The 20,048-nt window shown below is 50.3% G+C and overlaps 1 protein-coding gene across 7 annotated transcripts in view; it reads left to right on the top strand.

Annotated features, from left to right (window-relative positions):
- Nucleotides 1–18,613, top strand: part of AMOTL1 (angiomotin like 1) — a 198,308-nt gene extending 179,695 nt beyond the window's left edge. For 6 of the 7 annotated variants that reach the window (XM_019974849.2, XM_019974848.2, XM_019974851.2 and 3 more), the window contains 4 exons: nucleotides 1,421–1,546; nucleotides 2,624–2,850; nucleotides 10,653–10,928; nucleotides 12,643–18,613. In XM_019974849.2, the coding sequence (XP_019830408.2) occupies nucleotides 1,421–1,546; nucleotides 2,624–2,850; nucleotides 10,653–10,928; nucleotides 12,643–12,749 (736 nt within the window). In that variant the 3' untranslated portion in view covers nucleotides 12,750–18,613. The remainder of the gene's footprint in view (nucleotides 1–1,420; nucleotides 1,547–2,623; nucleotides 2,851–10,652; nucleotides 10,929–12,642) is intronic. The other variant, XM_019974850.2, reaches the window with a different exon arrangement.
- The last annotated feature ends 1,435 nt before the right edge of the window (nucleotides 18,614–20,048 follow it).

Genomic DNA, 20,048 nt, shown 5'->3' with positions numbered 1-20,048 from the left:
TTACTGCCCAAGTTCCTGAGAGAGCTACATGAGATACCTCGGGTAAAGTGCTTCACCCAGGTCCAAACATGATGAAACACTCCCTCATGAACACGTGCAAGAAGGCCCCTCTTTTTGCTACTTTTAGGTGTTCTAAAAAAGAGCTTTAAGATTTTAACACTGTAATGTGAAGTTAAAGGGATGTGAAGCTGGATCACTTCTTACTAAAGATTCACTTCCTAGTTTAAGATTGTGCCTTTCAGCCTCAGACATGCTTAGATCTCTTAGAATTCAGAGATCCTCAACCCCCAGGCCGAGCACCAGTACCATGGCCTCTTAGGAGCAACGGACTGACAGAGCAACCGAAGCTTCTTCATCTGTCTGTCACTCCCCATCGCTCACATCATCGCCTGAACCATCCACCCTCTGCCACCCCACCCCACCCCTGTGGACAAATCATCTTTCACGAAACCTGTCCCTAGTGCCAAAAAGGTTAAGGACCACTGACTTAGATGACACGATTATCTTGTCTTTACCAGTCATCATTGAAAGAGAAAGTGTTGGTTGTGTCCGACTCTTTGTGACCCCATGGTCCATGGATGCCAGGTTCCTCTGTCTGTGGAATTTTCCAGGCAAGAGTACTGGAGTGTGTTGCCATGCCCTCCTCCAGGGGATCTTCCTGACCCAGGGATCGAACCAGGGTCTTGTGCACTGCAGGCAGATTCTTTACCGTCTGAGGCACCGGGGAAGCCCTGTTAAGAGTAATTATATTGACAGAACCAGTGACGGGAGAGCAGTCCCCGTTGACCGGCTGTTTTCAGCCAGGCACCTGCTGCCAGCTGCACTGCTTTGCGGTCTCCCTCTGTCTGCCCCTCCCCGACTCCACCCCCTCAACTGGACTTTCCCAGGACACGGGGTGTGTCTTCTTCATGTTTGTGTCCTCCTGCCCGGCATGGTTGTTGCACTGAACGGACCTGAGTCCTAGGCAGGGGCTCACAGGAGAAGCGAGCCAGATGCAAGCGTGGAGGGGACTCCAGCCGGGGCCTTGCTGTCCAGGAGGACCAGTCTCTGTTTCAGGCATTTCCTGAGTCCCCATTTATTGTAAAACACTGAGATAGCTCCTAAGTGGGCGAGAAACAGAATAACACCTGAATGCTGGTTGAGAAAGTAAGAAAGAAGTGTGAAAGAGCACAAGCATGGACATACTGGTACTATCCACTGTCCACATGTTAGGAGACACTGGCCCTAACATAAGTGCACACTTAAGTGTACAGTGTCTGTATTCAGCGCACACCACGTCGCTTATGATTCAGGATCATTGGTAGAAGGGGCAAGGAATTTGGAACTTTGCATTTTATTTTCCTTAGATACTAGCTTCGTTCTAGCGGTTCAGGGAGAGAACTGACTGACATCAGTCTGTGTGTGTGTTCCGTGTTGCCAGGGACACCACGATTGTCAACCACTCGAGGAATGGCAGCTATGGCGAGAGCTCGCTGGAGGCCCACATCTGGCAGGAGGAGGAGGAGGTGGTGCAGGCCACCAGGAGGTGTCAGGACATGGAGTACACGTAAGGGACGGCCGTGCCCAGCCCCCCGGGCCCCACGCCTGCCACCCACCTCACAAGCCCGGTGGGGCCACCATCCCGCTGTGTGCACTCGTCTCCAGCCCCTTCCCGTTCTAGATAGCCTTCAGCTTGAGCCCTCCAAGTTTGCATTCCAGGGAAAGAGTCCTGTTAACAAGGGGCCTGGAGCCCGAGGTCTCTGGGAGCTAATTTCATGTCAGATGCAGATATTTAGGTGGAGGCTAGTAACAAGAATTTAGAAGCCCATGTGTTTTCTGGGTGTCTGTCTCAACAGCCTACTCGACATTATCAGCTAGACAAAGGGAAACATCATATGTCAGAGTCTCAGAGTTTTTGAGCCAGTATTTATATATTCCAGCCAGTAATAAAGAACATATGTAGCCAATGTGTTTTTCTCCTGAAGTAAACAAGAAGTCCTCCAGCAGGCTTTGTGACATCGCAGAGCTAGCCTGCCGCCCACCCCCAGCCCTCCCTGTTGAGCCCTGGGAAGCTGAGCTTCTCATTCTGCAGATGTGAAAATAGGACTGCATGGCTGAGTCGCTGATAAGCTCAGCAAGTTACTACTTAGGTTGTGAAAAAGAACTCACATGTCTCCTGATTCTCATCTTTGACCTTCAGGGAGGAAAACAACATCTTCTCACAGAAAACTTGTCCATTTCCCAAACCACCCCTCCCTCAGAAAATAGGCAAATTGACTCTCCTGAGCAGCCCACCCTGTGTGAGGCTTGAGTTTGTGTGTGTTTCCCGGTAGTTCCTTGCACCCTTCCTACTGCCAGGCTTCTAGACACACTTCAGTCCAAGATGTCCCTGCCAGGTGGCCACACGCACTCAAACTGTGTGTCCTCGGGGTCCCAGAGCCTCCTAAGGGGCCAGAGAATGTGTCCCCTTTTCAGGTACTACAAAAGACCAGTCTTCTACAATTGGAGATTGTAACTGAAGACATAGGCAGCAGTTAACTCTGTCCTTGGAATTATAGTTAAAATCTATGGGGTCCTGAGGAAAATACAAATATCCCTGTCATTCCATGGATTTTGATCATGACTGTTTTGTTTTCTTACACAGTATTAAAAATCTCCATGCCAAAATCATAGAGAAGGACGCCATGATTAAGGTCCTCCAGCAGCGATCCCGTAAAGATGCCGGGAAGACGGACTCCTCCAGCCTGAGACCCGCCCGCTCTGTGCCATCCATTGCAGCAGCCACCGGGACTCACTCCCGCCAGACCTCGCTCACCAGCAGCCAGTTGGCTGAGGAGAGAAAGGAGGAGAAGACCTGGAAGGGAAGCATAGGTGAGCCCCACCCCCTCAACAAGCCCCGCCCCTCCCAAGCAAGCTCTGCCCCTCTGCAGGTCAGCCCCACCCCCTCAACAAGCCCTGCCCCTCTGCAGGTCAGCCCCACTCCCTCAATAAGCCCCGCCCCTCCCCAAGCAATCCCTGCCCCTCTGCAAATGAGCCCCACCCCCTCAACAAGCCCCGCCCCTCCCAAGCAAGCCCTGCCCCTCTGCAGGTGAGCCCACCCCCTCAACAATCCCCACCCCTCCCAAGCAAGCCATGCCCCTCTGCAGAGAGCCCCACCCCCTCAACAAGCCCCGCCCCTCCCCAAGCAAACCCCTCCCCTCTACAGGTGAGCCCCACCCCCTCAGGCAAGGTCCTCCCTCCATAAGTGAGGCCCACTCACCCCCAGGCAAGCCCCACCCCTGCATAGGTGAGCCCCTCCACTCCTCACGTGAGCCTCTGAAGAGCAGGAGTCGCACAAACACTGAGGCACCTCAGCTGGCCAATGGAGTTCAGACCCCCTTGTGAAAGTAGGAATTTTGAGTATCTCCAAGTCTCAGTTTACTCACATGTGAAGTTCGGTTCCCTCGCTCAGTTGTGTGCGACTCTTTGTGACCCCACGGACTGCAGCACACCAGGCTTCCCTGTCTTTCACCATCTCCCAGAACTTGGCTCAAACTCATTTCCATCAGCTCGGTGATACCATCCAACCATCTCATTTTCTGTAGTCCCCTTCTCCTCTTGCTGTCAATCTTTCCCAGCATCAGAGCCTTTTCTAATGAAAAGACCTTCTTATCAGGTGGCCAAAGTATTGGGGCTTCAGCGTAAGCATCAGTCCTTCCAATGAGTATTCAGGAGTGATTTCCTTTAGGATTGACTGCTCTGATGTCCTTGCTGACCAAAGGACTTTCAAGAGTCATCTCCAGCACCACAGTTCAAAAGCATCAGTTCTTCAGCACTCAGCTTTCTTTATGGTCCAACTCTCACACCCATACATGAGTGGATGATTGGAAAAACCACAGGTTTGACTATATGGACCTTTGTTGGCAAAGTAATATGACTGCTTTGTAATATATGCTGTCTAGGCTTGTCATAGCTTTTCTTCCAAGGAGCAAGCATCTTAATTTCATGGCTGCAATCAACATCTGCAGTAATTTTGGAGCCCAAGAAAATAAAGTCTGTCACTGTTGCCATTGTTTCCCCATCTATTTGCCATGAAATGATGGGATCAGATGCCATGATCTTAATTTTCTGAATGTTGAGCTTTAAGCCAACTTTTTCACTCCTCTTTCACTTTCATCAAGAGGCTCTTCAGTTCCTCTTCATCTGCCATCAGGGTGGTGTCATCTCCATATCTGAGGTTATTGATATTTCTCTCGGAAGTTTTGGTTCCAGCTTGTGCTTCACCCAGCCCAGCATTTCTCATGATGTACTCTGCATGTAAGTTAAATAAGCAAGGTGACGATATACAGTCTTGACCTACTCGTTTCCCAATTTGGAACCAGTCCATTGTTCCATGTCCAGTTCTAACTGTTGCTTCCTGACCTGCATACAGATTTCTCAGGAGGCAGGTCAGGTGGTCTGGTATTCCCATCTCTTGAAGAATTTTCCACAGTTTGTTGTAATCCACACAGTCAAAGGCTTTAGTCTTTGACTAAAGTAGTCAGTGAAACATAAGTCGGTGTTTTTTTTGGAATTCTCTTGAATTTTCAATGATCCAAAAAATGTTGGCAATTTGATCTCTGGTTCCTCTGCCTTTTCTAAATCCAACTTGAACATCTGGAAGTTCTCGGTTCGTGTACTATTAAAACCTAGCTTTGAGAATTTTGAGCATTGCTTTGCTAGTGTGTGAGATGAGTGCAGTTATGTGGTAGTTTGAACATTCTTTGGCCTTGCCTTTTTTTGGGATTGGAATGAAAACTGACCTTTACCAGTTCTGTAGCCACTGCTGAGTTTTCCATATTTGCTGGCTCGCAGCATTTTCACAGCATCATCTTTTAGAATTTGAAATAGCTCACCTGAAATTCCATCACCTCCACCAGCTTTATTCATCTTGATGCTTCCTAAGGCCCACTTGACTTCGCACTCTAAGATGTCTGGCTCTAGGTGAGTGGTCACACCATCGTGGTTATCTGGGTCATTAAGATCTTTTTTGTATAGTAGTTGTGTGTATTCTTGCCACCTCTTCTTAATATCTTCTGTTTCTGTTAAGGCCATACTGTTTCTGTCCTTTATTGAGCCCATCTTTGCATAAAATGTTCCCTGCCATCTCTAATTTTCTTGGAGAGATCTCTAGTCTTTTCCATTCTATTGTTTTCCTCTATTTCTATGCATTGATCACTGAGGAAGGCTTTCTTATCTCTCCTTGCGATTCTTTGGAACTCTGCATTCAGATGGGTCTATCTTTCCTTTTCTCCTTTGCCTTTAGCTTCTCTTCTTTTCTCAGCTATTTGTAAGGCCTCCTCAGACAACCATTTTGCCTTTTTGCATTTCTCCTTCTTGGAGATGGTCTTGATCACGTCCTCCCACACAGTGTTACAAACTCCTGTTAATAGTTCTTAAGGCACTCTTATCTATCAGATCGTGTCCCTTGAATCTATTTGTCACTTCCACTGTATAATCGTAATGGATTTGATTTAGGTCCTACCTGAATGGTTTAGTGGTTTTCCCTTCTTTCTTCAAGTCTGAATTTGACAATAAGGAGTTCATGATCTGAGCCACAGTCAGCTCCAAGTCTTATTTTTGCTGACTGTATAGAGCTTCTCCATCTTTGTCTGCAAAGAATATAATCAGTCTGATTTTGGTATTGACCATCTGGTGATGGCCATGTGCAGAGTCACCTCTTGTGTTGTTGGAAGAGGGTGTTTGCTGTGAGCAGTGCATTGTCTTGACAAAACTTGTTAGCCTTTGCCTTGCTTCATTTTGTACTCCAAGCCCAAAGTTGCCTGTTACTCCAGGTATCTGTTGACTTCCTGCTTTTGCAGTCCAGTCCTCTATGATGAAAAAGACATCTTTTTTTGGTTTTAGTTGTAGAAGTTCTTGTAGGTCCTCATAGAACCATTCAACTTTAGCTTCTTTGGCATTTGTGGTTGGGACATAAACTTGGGTTACTGTGATACTGAATGGCTTGCCTTAGAAATGAACAAAAAAAAATCTCATTTTTGAGATCGCACCCAAGTACTGCATTTCAGACTCTTTTGTTGACTGTGAGGGCTACTCCATTTCTACTAAGGGATTCTTACCACAGTAGTAGATGTAATGGTCATCTGAATTAAATTTGCCCAATTCGATCCTTTTTAGTTCACCGATTCCTAAAATGTCAATATTCACTGTTGCTATCTCCTGTTTTACCACTTCCGATTTATCTTGACTCATGGACCTAACATTCCAGGTTTCTATGCAATATTGCTCTTTACAGCATAGGACTTTACTTCTAACACCAGTCACATCCACAAATGGGTAATTGTTTCCACTTTGGCTCAGCCTCTTCATTCTTTCTGCAGCTATTTCTCCAGTCTTCTCCAGTAGCAGATTGGGCACCTACTGACCTGGGGAGTTCATCTTTCAATGTCATATCTTTTTGCCTTTTCATACCATTCATATGGTTTTTCTCAGTATTCTTCTGAAGTATACTGAAGTGGTTTGCCATTCACTCTCCAGTGGACCATGTTTTGTTAGAACTCTCCACCATGACCTGTTGGTCTTGGGTGACCCTACACAGCATGGCTCATAGTTTCATTGAGTTAGAGAAGGCTGTGATCCTCGTGATCAGTTTGGTTAGTTTTCTGTGACTGTGGTTTCCATTCTGTCTGCCCTCTGATGGATGAGGATAAGAGGCTTGTAGAAGCTTCCTGATGGGAGGGACTGGCTGTGGGGGAATCTGAGTCTTGCTATGATGGGCAGGGCATGGGTCACCAGTTGCCTGCCACGGGAACAGGGGCTCTGGCTGCAGCAGACCTGGGAGGTGTGGGGTCTGAGCCCCACCATAGAACCACCGAGCAGACAACCCACAAACTGGAGAACAGTTATACCAAAGAAGTTTTTGCACTGTTGCGAAAGTTCTGGGACCCAAACCAGATTTCCCAACCTGGGGATCTGGCAAAGGGACTGAGAACCCCCAGGGAATTTGACTTTGAAGGCCAGTGGGATTTGATTACAGAACTTCCACAGGACTGGGGAAACAGACTCTTGGAGGGCACAAACAAAACCTTATGTGCACCAGGACCCAGGAGAAAGGAGCAGTGACCCCACAAGAGACTGAGCCAGACCTGTCTGTGAGTGTCCAGGAGTCTCCAGTGGAGGCGTGGGAAGGATAATGCATCATACTTTGGTGGTGGAAGCAAAGGCCACCCCACCAGTCACTGTTAGCCATGAGTTGACTCATAATCATTATCATTATTACTGAAAGCTAAGGTGTCTTACACTATAAAAATTTTTAGTAGGAAGAAGACGTTGAGACTTCAGGCCTCTGAACTTGGTTCTGCCCCAGACCAGTGGTAGGACTGCTCCACCTCTGCTTCTGTGTCTAGAAAAGCTGGGTGGTGTCTGGAGGTGTCTTCCCTACTGTCCCGTATGGGGTCATTGCAAGGCCAAAATGACGTACTGGAGAGAAAGCACTTTGCAAGCAGTGCTCTCACATAAGGGGCTGCTGGTGGTATTTTGTTGGATTGTTGTTGCACAGGCAGAGTTTGGAAGAGTATTCTGCAAATGCTGTCATAGCCATGGACCAGTTTCCTAGGGTGATGGGGACCAGCGGCCCAGCTCGCTGAGTCAGAGAGGATGAGACAGAGCTGCCCGGGTCACAGGCAGGACTCCCAGTCACACGTCCTCTGCTCTTGTCCCTGACTCTGCAGCCCCAGGGGCCTGGCCCTTCTTTGATGCATTTCCCTGGGTCAGAGTGTGTTTTGTTTATCCGTGGAACTGAGAGCCTGTTTTTGTCAGCCCAGGACAGTGGAGGAGCCTGGCTGCTTCATGTCAAAGGGGATAAGAGCTTCCAGGAGGAAGCTGACAGACTTGGGGGGGAATCAAAGGCACCCAGCCGCTATCTCCTTTTGAAGTCCCCCCATGGGTTACTTCTGTAGGCCCTGCCCTCCAAGGAAATGCACTTCAAAGAGGAGGCATGTGGACAGCAGCTAGGATCTTCAAAGTCCCTCTCAAGGACTCTTAGCTCCCCTCCCCATTTACAGAGCCTCGGCAGTGGTGCTCAGGTAGACTTGGGAGGGGACTCAGCACGTGCTCCTCTCCCATAGAAACCTCTCCGGCAGAGGCCCGTCTGTGACATCCAGCCAGGCAGGCATTTCCCTGGGGGCTGCCCGTACCTCTAACATTTGATGTGTCACAGCCAGGCCTGGGAGCGGAAGACCTGGCCGCAGGAAGAGCTCCTGTGTTCTCCGCACTCGTATTTCCCCTTGTTACTGTGATCAGTGTCCACTTGTCACAAGAGAAGAGTGGAGCCCTCCCACTGCAGAGGGAGGCACACGTTCAATTCCCACAGACCTCCTGCACGGGCCCCACAGCGTTTCCACGGTCTCTTGTCTGAGAGGCTCTGGAAGGAGGCAGATCCCTGTCTGATGGCTCAGGGGCTCCCAGGTGAGATGACTGACCAGTGGCTTAGTTGCACAGGAATACTCTTGCTAGACTTGGGCTCTCCACGCGGGAGTAGAGTGATGAGGCGGAAAAGGACACAAGGTGGACTTAAAGGCAGGCACCTCTGGCTTCAAATGCCATTTCTGCTACTTCTCCACTGTGAGACACTAATATAGGCCATTTCCTTTTCTATAAAACAAAAGAGAGCAACAGGACCTACCTCATACGAACTGAGATGATGTCTGGGAAGCACCTAGTGAAGGCTTCTTGCTCCTCAAGGTGTGGTCTGTGGGCCAGCACCACCAGCGTCGCCTGGGAGCTTCTTAGAGAAACAGAAGCTCAAGGTCCCCCGCTGACTTGAATCTTCATCTTAACTATATCCAAGTAATTGATGTGTGTAAACACGTTGAGAAGCATCACTGTAGACAGACTGGATTGAGTTGTGTTGCATTATGAATGGGCACCCTGAAATAGCCCTACCAAGGAGACTGTGTGAACTTCGTTAAATGAACAGACACTTGATTGTGCTTACTGCACTTTCTATAGGCTGGTGTGAAGTGCTGGCACTTTTCTGAATGAGGGCCATACTTCACTATTAGAACAGTTGCTGTGCTGTCCAGCTTGCAGAAAGACATTGAAGAAACGGGGCACGTCACGCCTCCCTTTTGCCCAGCCGGCCGCCCTCTTCCCACCCTGAACGCTTTGGTCTTGGGATAGGTGGGAAGAAAAGAGCTGAGCCGCCCTCCCCAGGAACTCAGCTGGCTTCCTGCCTCTTGGAAGACATGGCTCTTCATCACAAGGAGCCCTCTGGGGAATATTGTACACAACTCTGTTGCTGTAACCAGGAGGCATGCTTGTTTTGACCCAGGCCCTGGGGAGACAATTCATTACCAGAGAGGAGTAGAGTTGGGGGCTGTTAGGCAGAGCAGCAGGCCAACAGGGCTGTGTCTAGGAGCAGAGAAGCCTTCAGGTTTTCTTAGACACGCCACCACTGCTCAGGACTAGCCCTCCTGGGCTGCAGACGGAAAGAAAGCATTGTTTCCAGAAAGCCTTGCAGGAGTGCCCCTGCCCCTCGACACTCTGCCTGTAAGGTACCTCTTCTCCCTTCTTGCCATAGCATCCTCAGAATAGTAGTATCCTATCATTTGTTATATTATAACCAGTTTATGTGACAGCTCCTCCCCTGCCCCATGCTAGGTTTTTTGTTTTTGGTTTTTAATTGGGGTATTCAGTTCAGTCGCTCAGTCATGTCCGATTCTTTGCGACCCCATGGACTGCAGCACGCCAGGCCTCCCTGTCCATCACCAGTTCCCAGAGTTTACTCAAACTCAGGTCCATTGAGTTGGTGATGCCATCCAACCATCTCATCCTCTGTCGTCCCCTTCTCCTCCCACCTTCAATCTTTCCCAGGATCAGGGTCTTTTCCAGTGAGTCAGTTCTTCGCATCAGGTGGCCAAAGTATTAGAGTTTCAACTTCAACATCAGTCCCTCCAATGAACACCCAGGACTGATCTCCTTTAGGATGGACTGGTTGGATCTCCTTGCTGTCCAAGGGACTCTTGTCTTCGCCAACACCACAGTTCAAAAGCATCAATTCTTCTGTGTTCAGCTTTCTTTATAGTCCAACTCTCACATCCATACATGACTACTGGAAAAATGATAGCCTTGACTCGATGGACCTTTGTTGGCAATGTAGTTGCCTTATAATGTTATAGTTTCTGCTCTACAGGAAAGTGAATCAGCCATCCATATACATATTGTCCCTCCCCCTTGGACCCCCTTCCCACTGTGACCCCTATCCCATCCACAGAGCATGGAGCTGGGCTCCCTGTGCTATACAGCAGGTTTCCACTAGCCGCCTCTTTTACATGTGTGTGTAAGCTCAGTCATGTCTGACTCTTTGCAACCCCATGCACTGTAACCCGCCAGGCTCCTCTGTCCATGAGATTCTCCAGGCAAGAATAGTGGAGTGGGTAGCCATGCCCTCCTTTCAGGGGATCTTCCCAACCCAGGGATCAAACCCAAGTCTCCTGCATCGCCTGCACTGGCAGGCAGACTCTTGGCCACGAGTGCCACCTAGGTGTGTATGTGTGTCAGTCCTGATCTCCCAGTCCACCACTCCCCAGCCTATACAGACGTCCGTTCTCTTCGCTGGCATCTGTATCCCTGCCGAGCCGATGGGTCTTGCTTCTTGAGGCACGGTACTGAAGAAGCTGTTCTTCCACCCACAGGGCTGCTGCTGGGGAAGGAGCACCATGACCACGCATCCACCCCCCTGCTGCCCACCCCCTCTGCCACCACACTCTCGCCCCCAACCCCCGGCACGTCGGCCAGCAGCGCCCACGCCAAGACGGGCAGCAAGGACAGCAGCACGCAGACGGACAAGAGTGCCGAGCTCTTCTGGCCCGGTGTGGCCTCCCTGCCCACGCGCAGCAGGCTCAGCGGGACCCCTTCCAACAGCCCCGTGCTGAAGCACCCAGCGGCCAAGGGCACAGCAGAGAAACTGGGTACGAGGTCTCCACCTGCTCTCACACTCCATAGAGCTCCCTGTCCTGTCAGGGGTGGGAGAGGGGCTTCTATTGAGCTGGGGAGGGAGCCAGGCTACCAACCTACTCTCACTTATGGGTTATCTTATGGTATGCTTGGAGAAGGAAATGGCAACCCACTCCAGTATTCTTGCCTGGAGAATCCCATGGACGGAGGAGCCTGGTATGCTATAGTCCACAGGGTCGCAAAGAGTTGGACATGACTGAGTGATTTCACTTTCTATAGTATGGTTACTCTGATGCATTTAGGCTCTGCAAAGTGTTAGTCGCTCCATCGTGTTTGAATCTTTGCAATTCTATGGACTGTAGCCCACCAGGCTCCTCCGTCCATGGGATTTTCTAGGCAAGAATACTGGAGTGAGTTGCCATTCCCTTCTCCAGGGGAGCTTCCCAACCCATGGATGGAACCTGGGTCTTCTGCAGTGCAAGCAGATTCTTTGCCATCTGAGCCACCAGGGATGCCCTAGACTCTGCAGGCTCTTTATTATTCTGGAATTGAAATATGTGTGCTTGCATGCTAAGTCACTTCTGTCATATCCCACTCTGTGACTCCATAGACTGTAGCCCACCAGGCTCCTCTGTTCATGGAATTCTCCAGGCAAGAATACTGAAGTGGGTTGCCATTTCCTACTCCAGGGGATCTTCCTGACCGGGTATCATGTCTCCTGCATTGGCAGGCATGTTCTTTACCACTAGCGCCACGTGGGAAGCCCTAAAATGTGTGTAGAGACTCCTAACTTATTACTATATTTAAAGAGCACAGAAAGTGCATTTGTCCTTTTAGCATATGTTTAATAGCTAGCCCTTCCCCAGAAGGTGTGCAGACAAACCCTCCGAGGGATGTTAAGGAATTAGTCCCCCCAACTCCCCCACCCTCCGTATGTTTGGGAGCTGGTACCAGGTACCAGGTCCATCAAGAGCATGAGGTACAGAGATGTTGCCTTCAGGGTGTTTACTCATCAAGGATTCAGTGTCGACTGAAGGAGACACTGATTCAGTCCCGATTGACGCAGAAGGTAGATTTAGGGTGGGTGAAGTGGCCCAGCACTCAGGCCAGTTCTGAGGAGTTGCTTTCAAACATTTAAGAGAAGACAGATTGGGAGGAGTTTTGCAATGAGTCCAGAAGTGTCCTTGGAGAGCGTAGACTTGGCTTTGGACTGTTCATAGTTGTAGGGTGAGGATCCCTCTGCTCGGGAATCCTTTGGAGGAGGTGGGGGCTCCTGGGCATAAATGAGTTGTTTCCTCCAACGGGGTTCCCTATGTTCATTCTCCAAAATAAACAAGTATACATAATGTTGTTGATTTTTGGAGATGTAATTCTTGGGATGCCCTTTTGCCAAGAAGTCAGGGAACCGGGGAGGGACCTGCCTCATTGTAGACACTTGATAATGTAGAGGAAAGGAGGGGAGCGGGGTGGGTGAGGTCCCCGCACAAAGTCCTAATGCCCCCTTCCCCCGCTCAGACCTCTCCCATCACGTCCTGGTTGTGTTCTTTGTGTCTGAATCCCAGGCCCAGGCATTTAGCTTTGGTCCGCCAAAGCTGGGCTCTGTGGCCTTAACCTGTGTGCGCCGGTGGTGGTGGGTGGTACTTGAAGTGGTTCCATTTTAGAGCGAGCTGGGTAGGCCTGTGGTCCTCCTGGGGAACGGGCCACTGATATGTCCCTTCTGTTTGGCAGAGAACTCTCCCGGCCACGGAAAGTCGCCTGACCACAAAGGCCGCGTCAGCAACTTACTCCACAAGCCTGAGTTCCCCGACGGGGAGATGATGGAAGTTCTCATCTAACCCTGGGCTCCCTGTTGAATTTAACAGTGGAACACCGAGGCGCAAGGAACGTGGCAAAGAGAAAGAAAGATCATGAAGGTTGCGGATGGGAAATCAGGGATGGTTTGAGCAGATAAGGATTTCAGATTAGTGAGAATTCTTTTTATAAATGTTAAAACAAAAACAGAAGACCTACATGACTGAAGATGAAGAGGATGCCGTGGATTTTTCCCGCTTATGGTGGAAGAGAGAAGATGCATGTAGGTTTGGAAACAAAGAAGATCTAGGAAATGAAATTTTTTCATTGTACAGAAAAATGTACCTCTCGGGGAGGGTCTGTGTACACCCATGGTCTGGTTATAAACAGATAAACCTGAGCATGGATCTTCCTTGGAATACGCCCATTCTCCTTGCCTCTTAGCTTGTTTTGAGAAGAACCTCCTAGAAATCTCTCAGTCTGTCTTGACACAACGTCATTTCACCTGTGCCCTCCATGATGTGTCCTGTGAATGCGTGTGGGTGTGGCAGGGAGGAGAAATGTCCAGGGTGATGGAGGGTTTAAAAGGCCATCTCCACCTCTGTACCTGATTGGTTTGGATTTTCAGGAGGTTATGGGCCTTCTTGGCTTTTCTGCACTGAGCAGCATGCAGGATGGGAGCTTTCTGGTCTTGGGGTTCACCCCCGCTCACATCTCTGAGTTCATCTCTGTCTCTGCCTCATTCTCTTTCATTATACCTTTTTTCCTTCATTTTTTTCCCTCTTGTAATAAGCCTTGCAGGGTTCCTTCGGTCTGGGGTTTGCCAGAGCAGTATCTGATGGGTCATCATGCACAGTGACTAGTGGGACAAAGCCTTTTGGTGGCTTCCTGGCAGTTTCCTCCGCCTTGGAGGAGTTGGGCTACAGCAGTTGACCTTCTGACAGTGAACTTGGTCAGCTCCGATGAGACAGAGGATTCATGGCCACTGTGACGTCCTGCATTAAGCTCCTGCCACCACAACTTTCTCCCCTCACATCAGCTCTTGCGTGGAGTTCTGATTCTCCACCTCATTGCTCCGTTGAGGTAGGACTTTCAGGATTGCGCTCCAGGAACCAAGGGACACTTGACTTGGTGGCATCTAGAATCTCCCCTGGCACCTTGTCCCGCTTGCTACTGTTTGTGGCCCCTGCTCTGCCATCCCCTTGAATCCTTCTGGATGTAGTTGGTGAGCACACAGATTCTGTGGCTGTCAGCAGTCAGGTCCGCCCTGCTGGGGACTTGCTTCGTAACCTAATAGGCCAGTATCGATACAGTGTGGTTGGGTTGTTCAAGGGTTTAGTTCGAAGCAACTGGTCCAAAGTAAGACAGAAGCACCAGGTCCAAGAGCCCGGAATGAGTGAGGCCGTGGCCCCCTTTTCCCCGTGTTGTAGGGTTTTGCATCTGACGTCTCAGATGTCGGCTTCCTTTACAAACCTGGAAGGTGCTGGATCAGAGGAGAGAGGCTAGTCAGGCCATCAGATGCCCTTGTGGGGTCCTGATGAATTTGCTGCCTCCGGGCCAGCGGCATTTCTGTCACCCTGGGTCCTCATGCCCATGATCTGAGACTTTCTCGCATCCCACCCAAACGAAGCCCTGAAGACCCCATCACTTCAAAAAGTTGGCTGGGGTAGCTCCTTGAAGGGTTGGTTTTTGGAGTGTAACCTGGGTGCCTGCCTGCCTGCCAAGTCGCTTCAGTCATGTCCAACTCTGTGCCACCCTGTGGACCATAGCCCGCCAGGCTTCTCTGTCCATGGCGATTCTCCAGGCAAGAATGCTGGAGTGGGTTGCCCTGCCACCCTCCCAGGGATCTTCCCAACCCAGGGATCGAACCCGTGTCTTACGTCTCCTGCCTTGGCAGGCGGGCTCTTTACCACGAGGGCCACCTGTGGGGAGCCCTGTAACCTGGGTGAAGCCTCCCCAGATCCACATGGTAGAAGAGGGTGATGAGTGTGGGTGGAGGGAAGGAAACTGCTGGCTTTGCCCAGGAGCTTCTCGGAGCTGCCTGGTGGTCAGAATAAACAGAAGGGATGCACCTCAGGCCCAGCTCTGTGGGGGACTCTGTATCACACATGTTGCCTTCTGCGGTCCCACTTTAAGCGTCACTGAGGGTTGTGCAGCCTGAGGAACCAGAGTGGCTTTGCGGGGCCGAGCAGTCCCTGGTTCTGCCAGAGCGGTGAACCTCATGGGTGGTGCAGGGGCGTGGTGAGTATGGACACATGGGTGTGGTGGGGCAGAGAGCTCCCCATCCTATCTCTCTTCTCTTTCACTTTCGACAAGTGATGAGGCTCAGTTGATGGCAGCCGACTCTCTTAAGGACCTTTTGACCCCTGATTAATGTTGAGAAAGGAAAAGATTAGTATCTAGAAATAAGAGGTGCCCCCCTCACTGCTGTCCAGGCCTGGGCCACCCCAAATGTGAGCTGTGTCCCCCAGAAATGGGGGAGAGCCAGAGCCTCGTCTTTAGGCCCCAGCACATCTCAGTGGCAGCATAGGCACGAAGCTTGCTGGCTTTCCTCGGTCCCTGAGTTGCCAGGCCTGGTAACTCTCACAGTACAAGACGTCACCGTTTTTCTACTGTGCTGTGGTGTCTGTCCACCTTTTTTGCTTCTGACCTGCCTCCTCTGCAACAAAAGGGACTTACAGCTTTGAAATCTCTTCTTTTATGGCAGATTTCCGGCCCAGCGAGGGCCTCACTGCTCTTCATCTCTGTAGATTTCTCGAAGCCTTGCTTGCCTTTAGGAGAAAGCAGATACTGAACTCCCCCTGTGCGTTCTCGCCGTTGATGAAACATGATCTCATTGGATTTTTGGAAAAGAATCCTTACTCCATTTTTTAGTGCCAACTGTGTGCAAGCACTGGGTACCTTTCAGTGCATCCTCTGACGACATGGGAGCAGGGGCAGGTTTATATCCTTATTTCACAGAGGAGGAAACGGGTCCAGGGAGGTCAAGTCCCTTCCGCAGGAGAGACCAGCGTCTGGACCGAGGGTTTGGGAGAGCAGCCTTGACGTGGGCCGGACTGCTTCTGACTTGGGGGTGATGAGCGTCTTTTGGGGTCACACCTTGACCCGCTCCATCCCCTGTGCGTGTCTGTGTACATGTGCACACACAAGCAGCTCCCTTCTTCATCCCCCCGACCCTCCAAACTGCTAGGACTGCCCATAAACACAGCTTGGGAGTCTGTGTACTGTTACACTAGGCCACAAAGTCTGTTTTATAAAGCTCTTCTTTGCATGTAATCCAGAGGCCGGGTCTCCTCCAGAACATCCCAGTGTGGTGTCTGACCATGAACTCCTGGGCCCTGTCTCAGGGTGAAGGGTCAAGCCTTGGCCCTGGGTGATGATGACATGCCGGAGTCACCCTGCCTCCTCCTTGAGCATGTCATCTGGCAGTTTCCGCGTGCCACCCAGGGTACCGTGTGGAGCAGGCGATGTCGCTGCTTTCTGGCACTGATTTTCCAAGTGTGTGCAGAGCCTTTCCTTGATGTTTTCTTCTCAGCTTGTCTTCAGCTTCCCACAGGTTGGAGGCCAGCCACAGCGTTGCACTGCGCCTGCTCAGAGCGGACACGCAGGACAGGGCTGCCGTGTCCCTCCCGGGACTTGGGTTGGAGGCAGAGAGTGGGGGCCCTTCTTTCTCTCTTTAGGTTTGTGGAGCTTGCTCTTTGGCCACTTGTGCGTTTGACTACACAGGACTTGGGCTGGGTATCCAGGCGTGCCGGAACGCCCCCTGCAGAACAGCCAGCCATCCCTGCTGTTTGTTGTCTCGCGGCTTTGACCTTGTGATGCTGAGTGCCAACAGTTAGAGATGTCTCATGCTTCATCCTCTGCAATGCTGGTGATTTAGTCTCTAAGTCATGTCTGACTCTTGCAACCCCATGGGCTGCATGTAACCCACCAGGCTCCTCTGTCCAGGGATTCTCCAGGCAAGAATACTGGAGTGGATGGCCGTTTCCTTCTCCATTCCTCCTTGGTAGCTGATGGTGATAGAAACTCCCCCCACTGCATCCTGAGTCCCAGAGCCTGGTGTGAACACAGACATCAGAAAAGGCAGGGTTCTAAGAGTAGGTGGCGGGTTGCAAGGTTTGGAGGCAGGGAGCTCACGTGAGCAGAGAGGTGTGTCTTCCAAAACAAAGTCCTACAGCCAGCATATGTGCCCTGGCGCCGGTGGGCGAGCTTCTGTGTGCCCCCCGTGATCTCACACTCCTCCTGAGCCAGGTAGGATCGTGGCCGTGATATGAGAGAGTCAGAGAGTCTTCTTTAACACAGAACATCCTGTCCAAAACTGCCCGCTTATCCCCAAGCTTGACGCAGCTGCAGTGTATGCTTTACAAATGTTTTTTCTCTTCTCATGTGTTTTTTTGTTTGTTTGTTTTTGCTAATTAATCAATGTGTTTAGAATGTCTTCATTCAACATGAGGGTTGTTCAGTGGGTGCCCCTTGTGTGTGGCTCCATGGAAGATGGGCAGAGTCATTAAGAAGTTACCAGAAGCTGATCAGCTGGGAGCATGAAAAGGTTAGCGCTTCAGTAAATAGATTTCTTCTGGACCTAATAAGCAGTTTTTTTTTTCCTCTCGCTTTTAAGTAGCACCCCCTTTTCTTGTTTGGTAATTTAAAGGTATCTAAAGACATGCATTTAAAAAAAAAAGACATGTATATATTGTCAGTGCATACACGAGATGTGGCTCTAAGATTGTATGTCGAGTTTCTTTTCTTAATATCCAAAAGATCCAAGTGTTTCATCTCACCCTGCTTTGTGAGACTCTTGCTGATGACTACAGTGCTGTCCAAGTAGAAACATTCTGTAAACACCTCTGTTAGGATGGATTTGGGGGCCTGACACGTTCCTCTGGTTATCCTTAGAGATGAGGGAGCATCATCCTTTGAGAATGGGTTTAAGATTGGAAATAAACCCAAGTCATTGACTCAGTTGGATAAGTAAAAATGAGTGATGAAGGTAAGTCACATCCTTTTAGCTCTTTCTTTTAAAAAAAAAAAAGTCCCTAAGGTGTTCCTGGGGATACTGCATCTTTGGACTCCTTTCAGAGTGACCACTTCAAAGGAAAACAGTAATCACTAGTACATGTAACTTCCAATGGATTAAAAAAAAAAAAAAAAGCTGCTCTCTTGTCACGCCTTATACGTGTTCACATCTCTGCGTACACACGGATGTAAATGCACATTCATGAGTATCTGTCTGCCTCCAGTCGGAATTCCGTAAAACCATGTTAGACTTAAGTGCATGTTATTGTCATATTAGGCCAAAACCGGGGTGTTTCTTTGTCGTGAAACTTTGCTTCTTCACGGAATTAGAGCACTGTTTTCAGTATAATGGAACCCATATACAGCGTTCTCTTGTATCAGCTCTGGAGTTTTGGTGCCCAGTGGTCTATTTCCATGTGGTTTACCTAGAATTCTGTTCACACAGAGACACCTATAAGTATTTATTACAAACTGGGATGTGAACAGACTGACCCATAGTGGTTTTCTTTGATTTAAGGTGTTTTCCCCCTTTGTAGAGCGGAATCTGGGACGTTCTGTGAGGCAGGGCGGGTCAGGCACCCACCTCGGCCAGAACCCTGCTGGCTTGGGTGCCACTGCGCTTCCTGCCAGGTGCGTGTGCTGTATTCTCTCCAGCAGACTCTGATGTATCATTGTGGCATCTTCGTATGGCTGGTCTGTCCTGGGGGGGCGGGAAGCCCAGAGCTGCAACGGCCGGATGGGTCTGTGTACAGAGCAGGGAAATTCAGGAAGACGGTTGTGTCCCCCACAGCAAATATTGATCCTGTTGGTCAGCCAAAGATTTTCCTATCCTTTGCTGCTTAAATTTGTGCCTTAATATTGTATATAATAAATGGATTAAAAAAAAAAAAAACAGTTCTTTCCCTCTCATTTGCTCTTTTCTTTCCCTAGGAACTTATGTACCCGGCGCTCAGTCAGTGTGGGTTGAATTTCATCTCATTTTACTCCTGGAGGCGGCCTCACTGGCTGTTTTGCTTCCAGAGGCCTCCAGTCCCCCACTGCACCCCTCCACCACCACCCCCTCCTTGTGGAACTCCTGCTCTGATCCCAAGGAGGAAATGAGTCATCCAGGCCACTGGAGCTTGCCATCCACCCCCTACCCACCCCTCCAGACAAGTACGGAAAGAGGAAACACAGGGACGTGGGCCCGGGAGATAGTGGCCACTTTGATGGCATCTGAGCGTCCCCTTGAGACGTCCCTGGGCCCTGAGTCTGGGCTGGGGTCAGACGTGTCTCTGCACCCCATGATGGATGTGGTGGATGTTGCTGCCTGGTTGGTCTCTTAGGGTCATGGGAAGTGTGGGGGGCTTCGGTAGAAGTCACGTGGTAAATGGTGGGGGCCTCAGAATAAATGCCGGGAGAGTCCCCAGGTGCAGTGCCGTCCCGAGGGGACAGTGGCCTGGGAACACTGTCAGGGAGGACAAGATGCCCTCTTTGTTCTCTAGTCCTGTGTCTTTTAGCAGAAACCTCTCTTGCCTACCCAGCCCACGCCCCCAACCCAGGCTTGGCAAAGGCTTCCTCAGTGTGAGCGAGGGGCCCACCTCCAGTCTGCAGTGATGGCTGTTGTGACCTGCATGTGTTCCTGCCTTCAGTCTTAACAACAAATTGGTTGGCCCCATTTTAAAGACAAGGAAACTGAGGCTCAAAAACCTCGGGCAAGTCACTTGTGAAAGATGGCAGGATTGGAACCCAGGTCTATCTGACCAGGAGCCCATGTACTTGGCGATAAAACATGGGTAGGGGCTGAGAGCTTGGGTTCTTTCCTGTCCTGCCTTCTACCCCAAGGAGCTCTTCTCTGCGGGGACCCCTGGACCCCTGCATGGGTGCAAATGTGACGCATGAGAATAAAGGGCAAACTGGGCAGCCCCCAGCCTCCAGCTCCTGGCATGACTTCGGGAAGACAGCTGGAGGACCCCCATGTCCTGGGGCTCAGAGGAGGAGAGGGGGGCTTCTGAGCTGGGCACCCTGCTCTGCCATCTCCCTGCCCTAACCCCGTGCCTGCTGCTGGAGAGAGTCGCCCGCAAGCTCTGGCCTCTGTCCTGAATCCTAGGCCGGGGCCTCTGCACCGCAGGAAATAGTAGCGAGGCCTTTTAGATTGCCTGGGCTCATCATAGTCAGGAGGAAGGTCCCAAATGAGAAATAAACCAGGAGCTCTGAAATGCCTTTCTTAAAATATACAGAGTTCAGTGATGATGAAATAGGAGCTTTTGCCGTCTCCCGGTTTCCGGTGCCCTTTTATCAGGCACCGCCCTGTCTCCCACATGCTCCCTTTAGCCGCTGCGTTCCTG

Source organism: Bos indicus, chromosome 15 (genome assembly GCF_029378745.1).
Source record: "Bos indicus isolate NIAB-ARS_2022 breed Sahiwal x Tharparkar chromosome 15, NIAB-ARS_B.indTharparkar_mat_pri_1.0, whole genome shotgun sequence".
Taxonomy (NCBI): domain Eukaryota; kingdom Metazoa; phylum Chordata; class Mammalia; order Artiodactyla; family Bovidae; genus Bos; species Bos indicus.
Note: the sequence above shows the minus strand (reverse complement) of the source record. Positions and strands in the feature narration are given on the sequence as shown.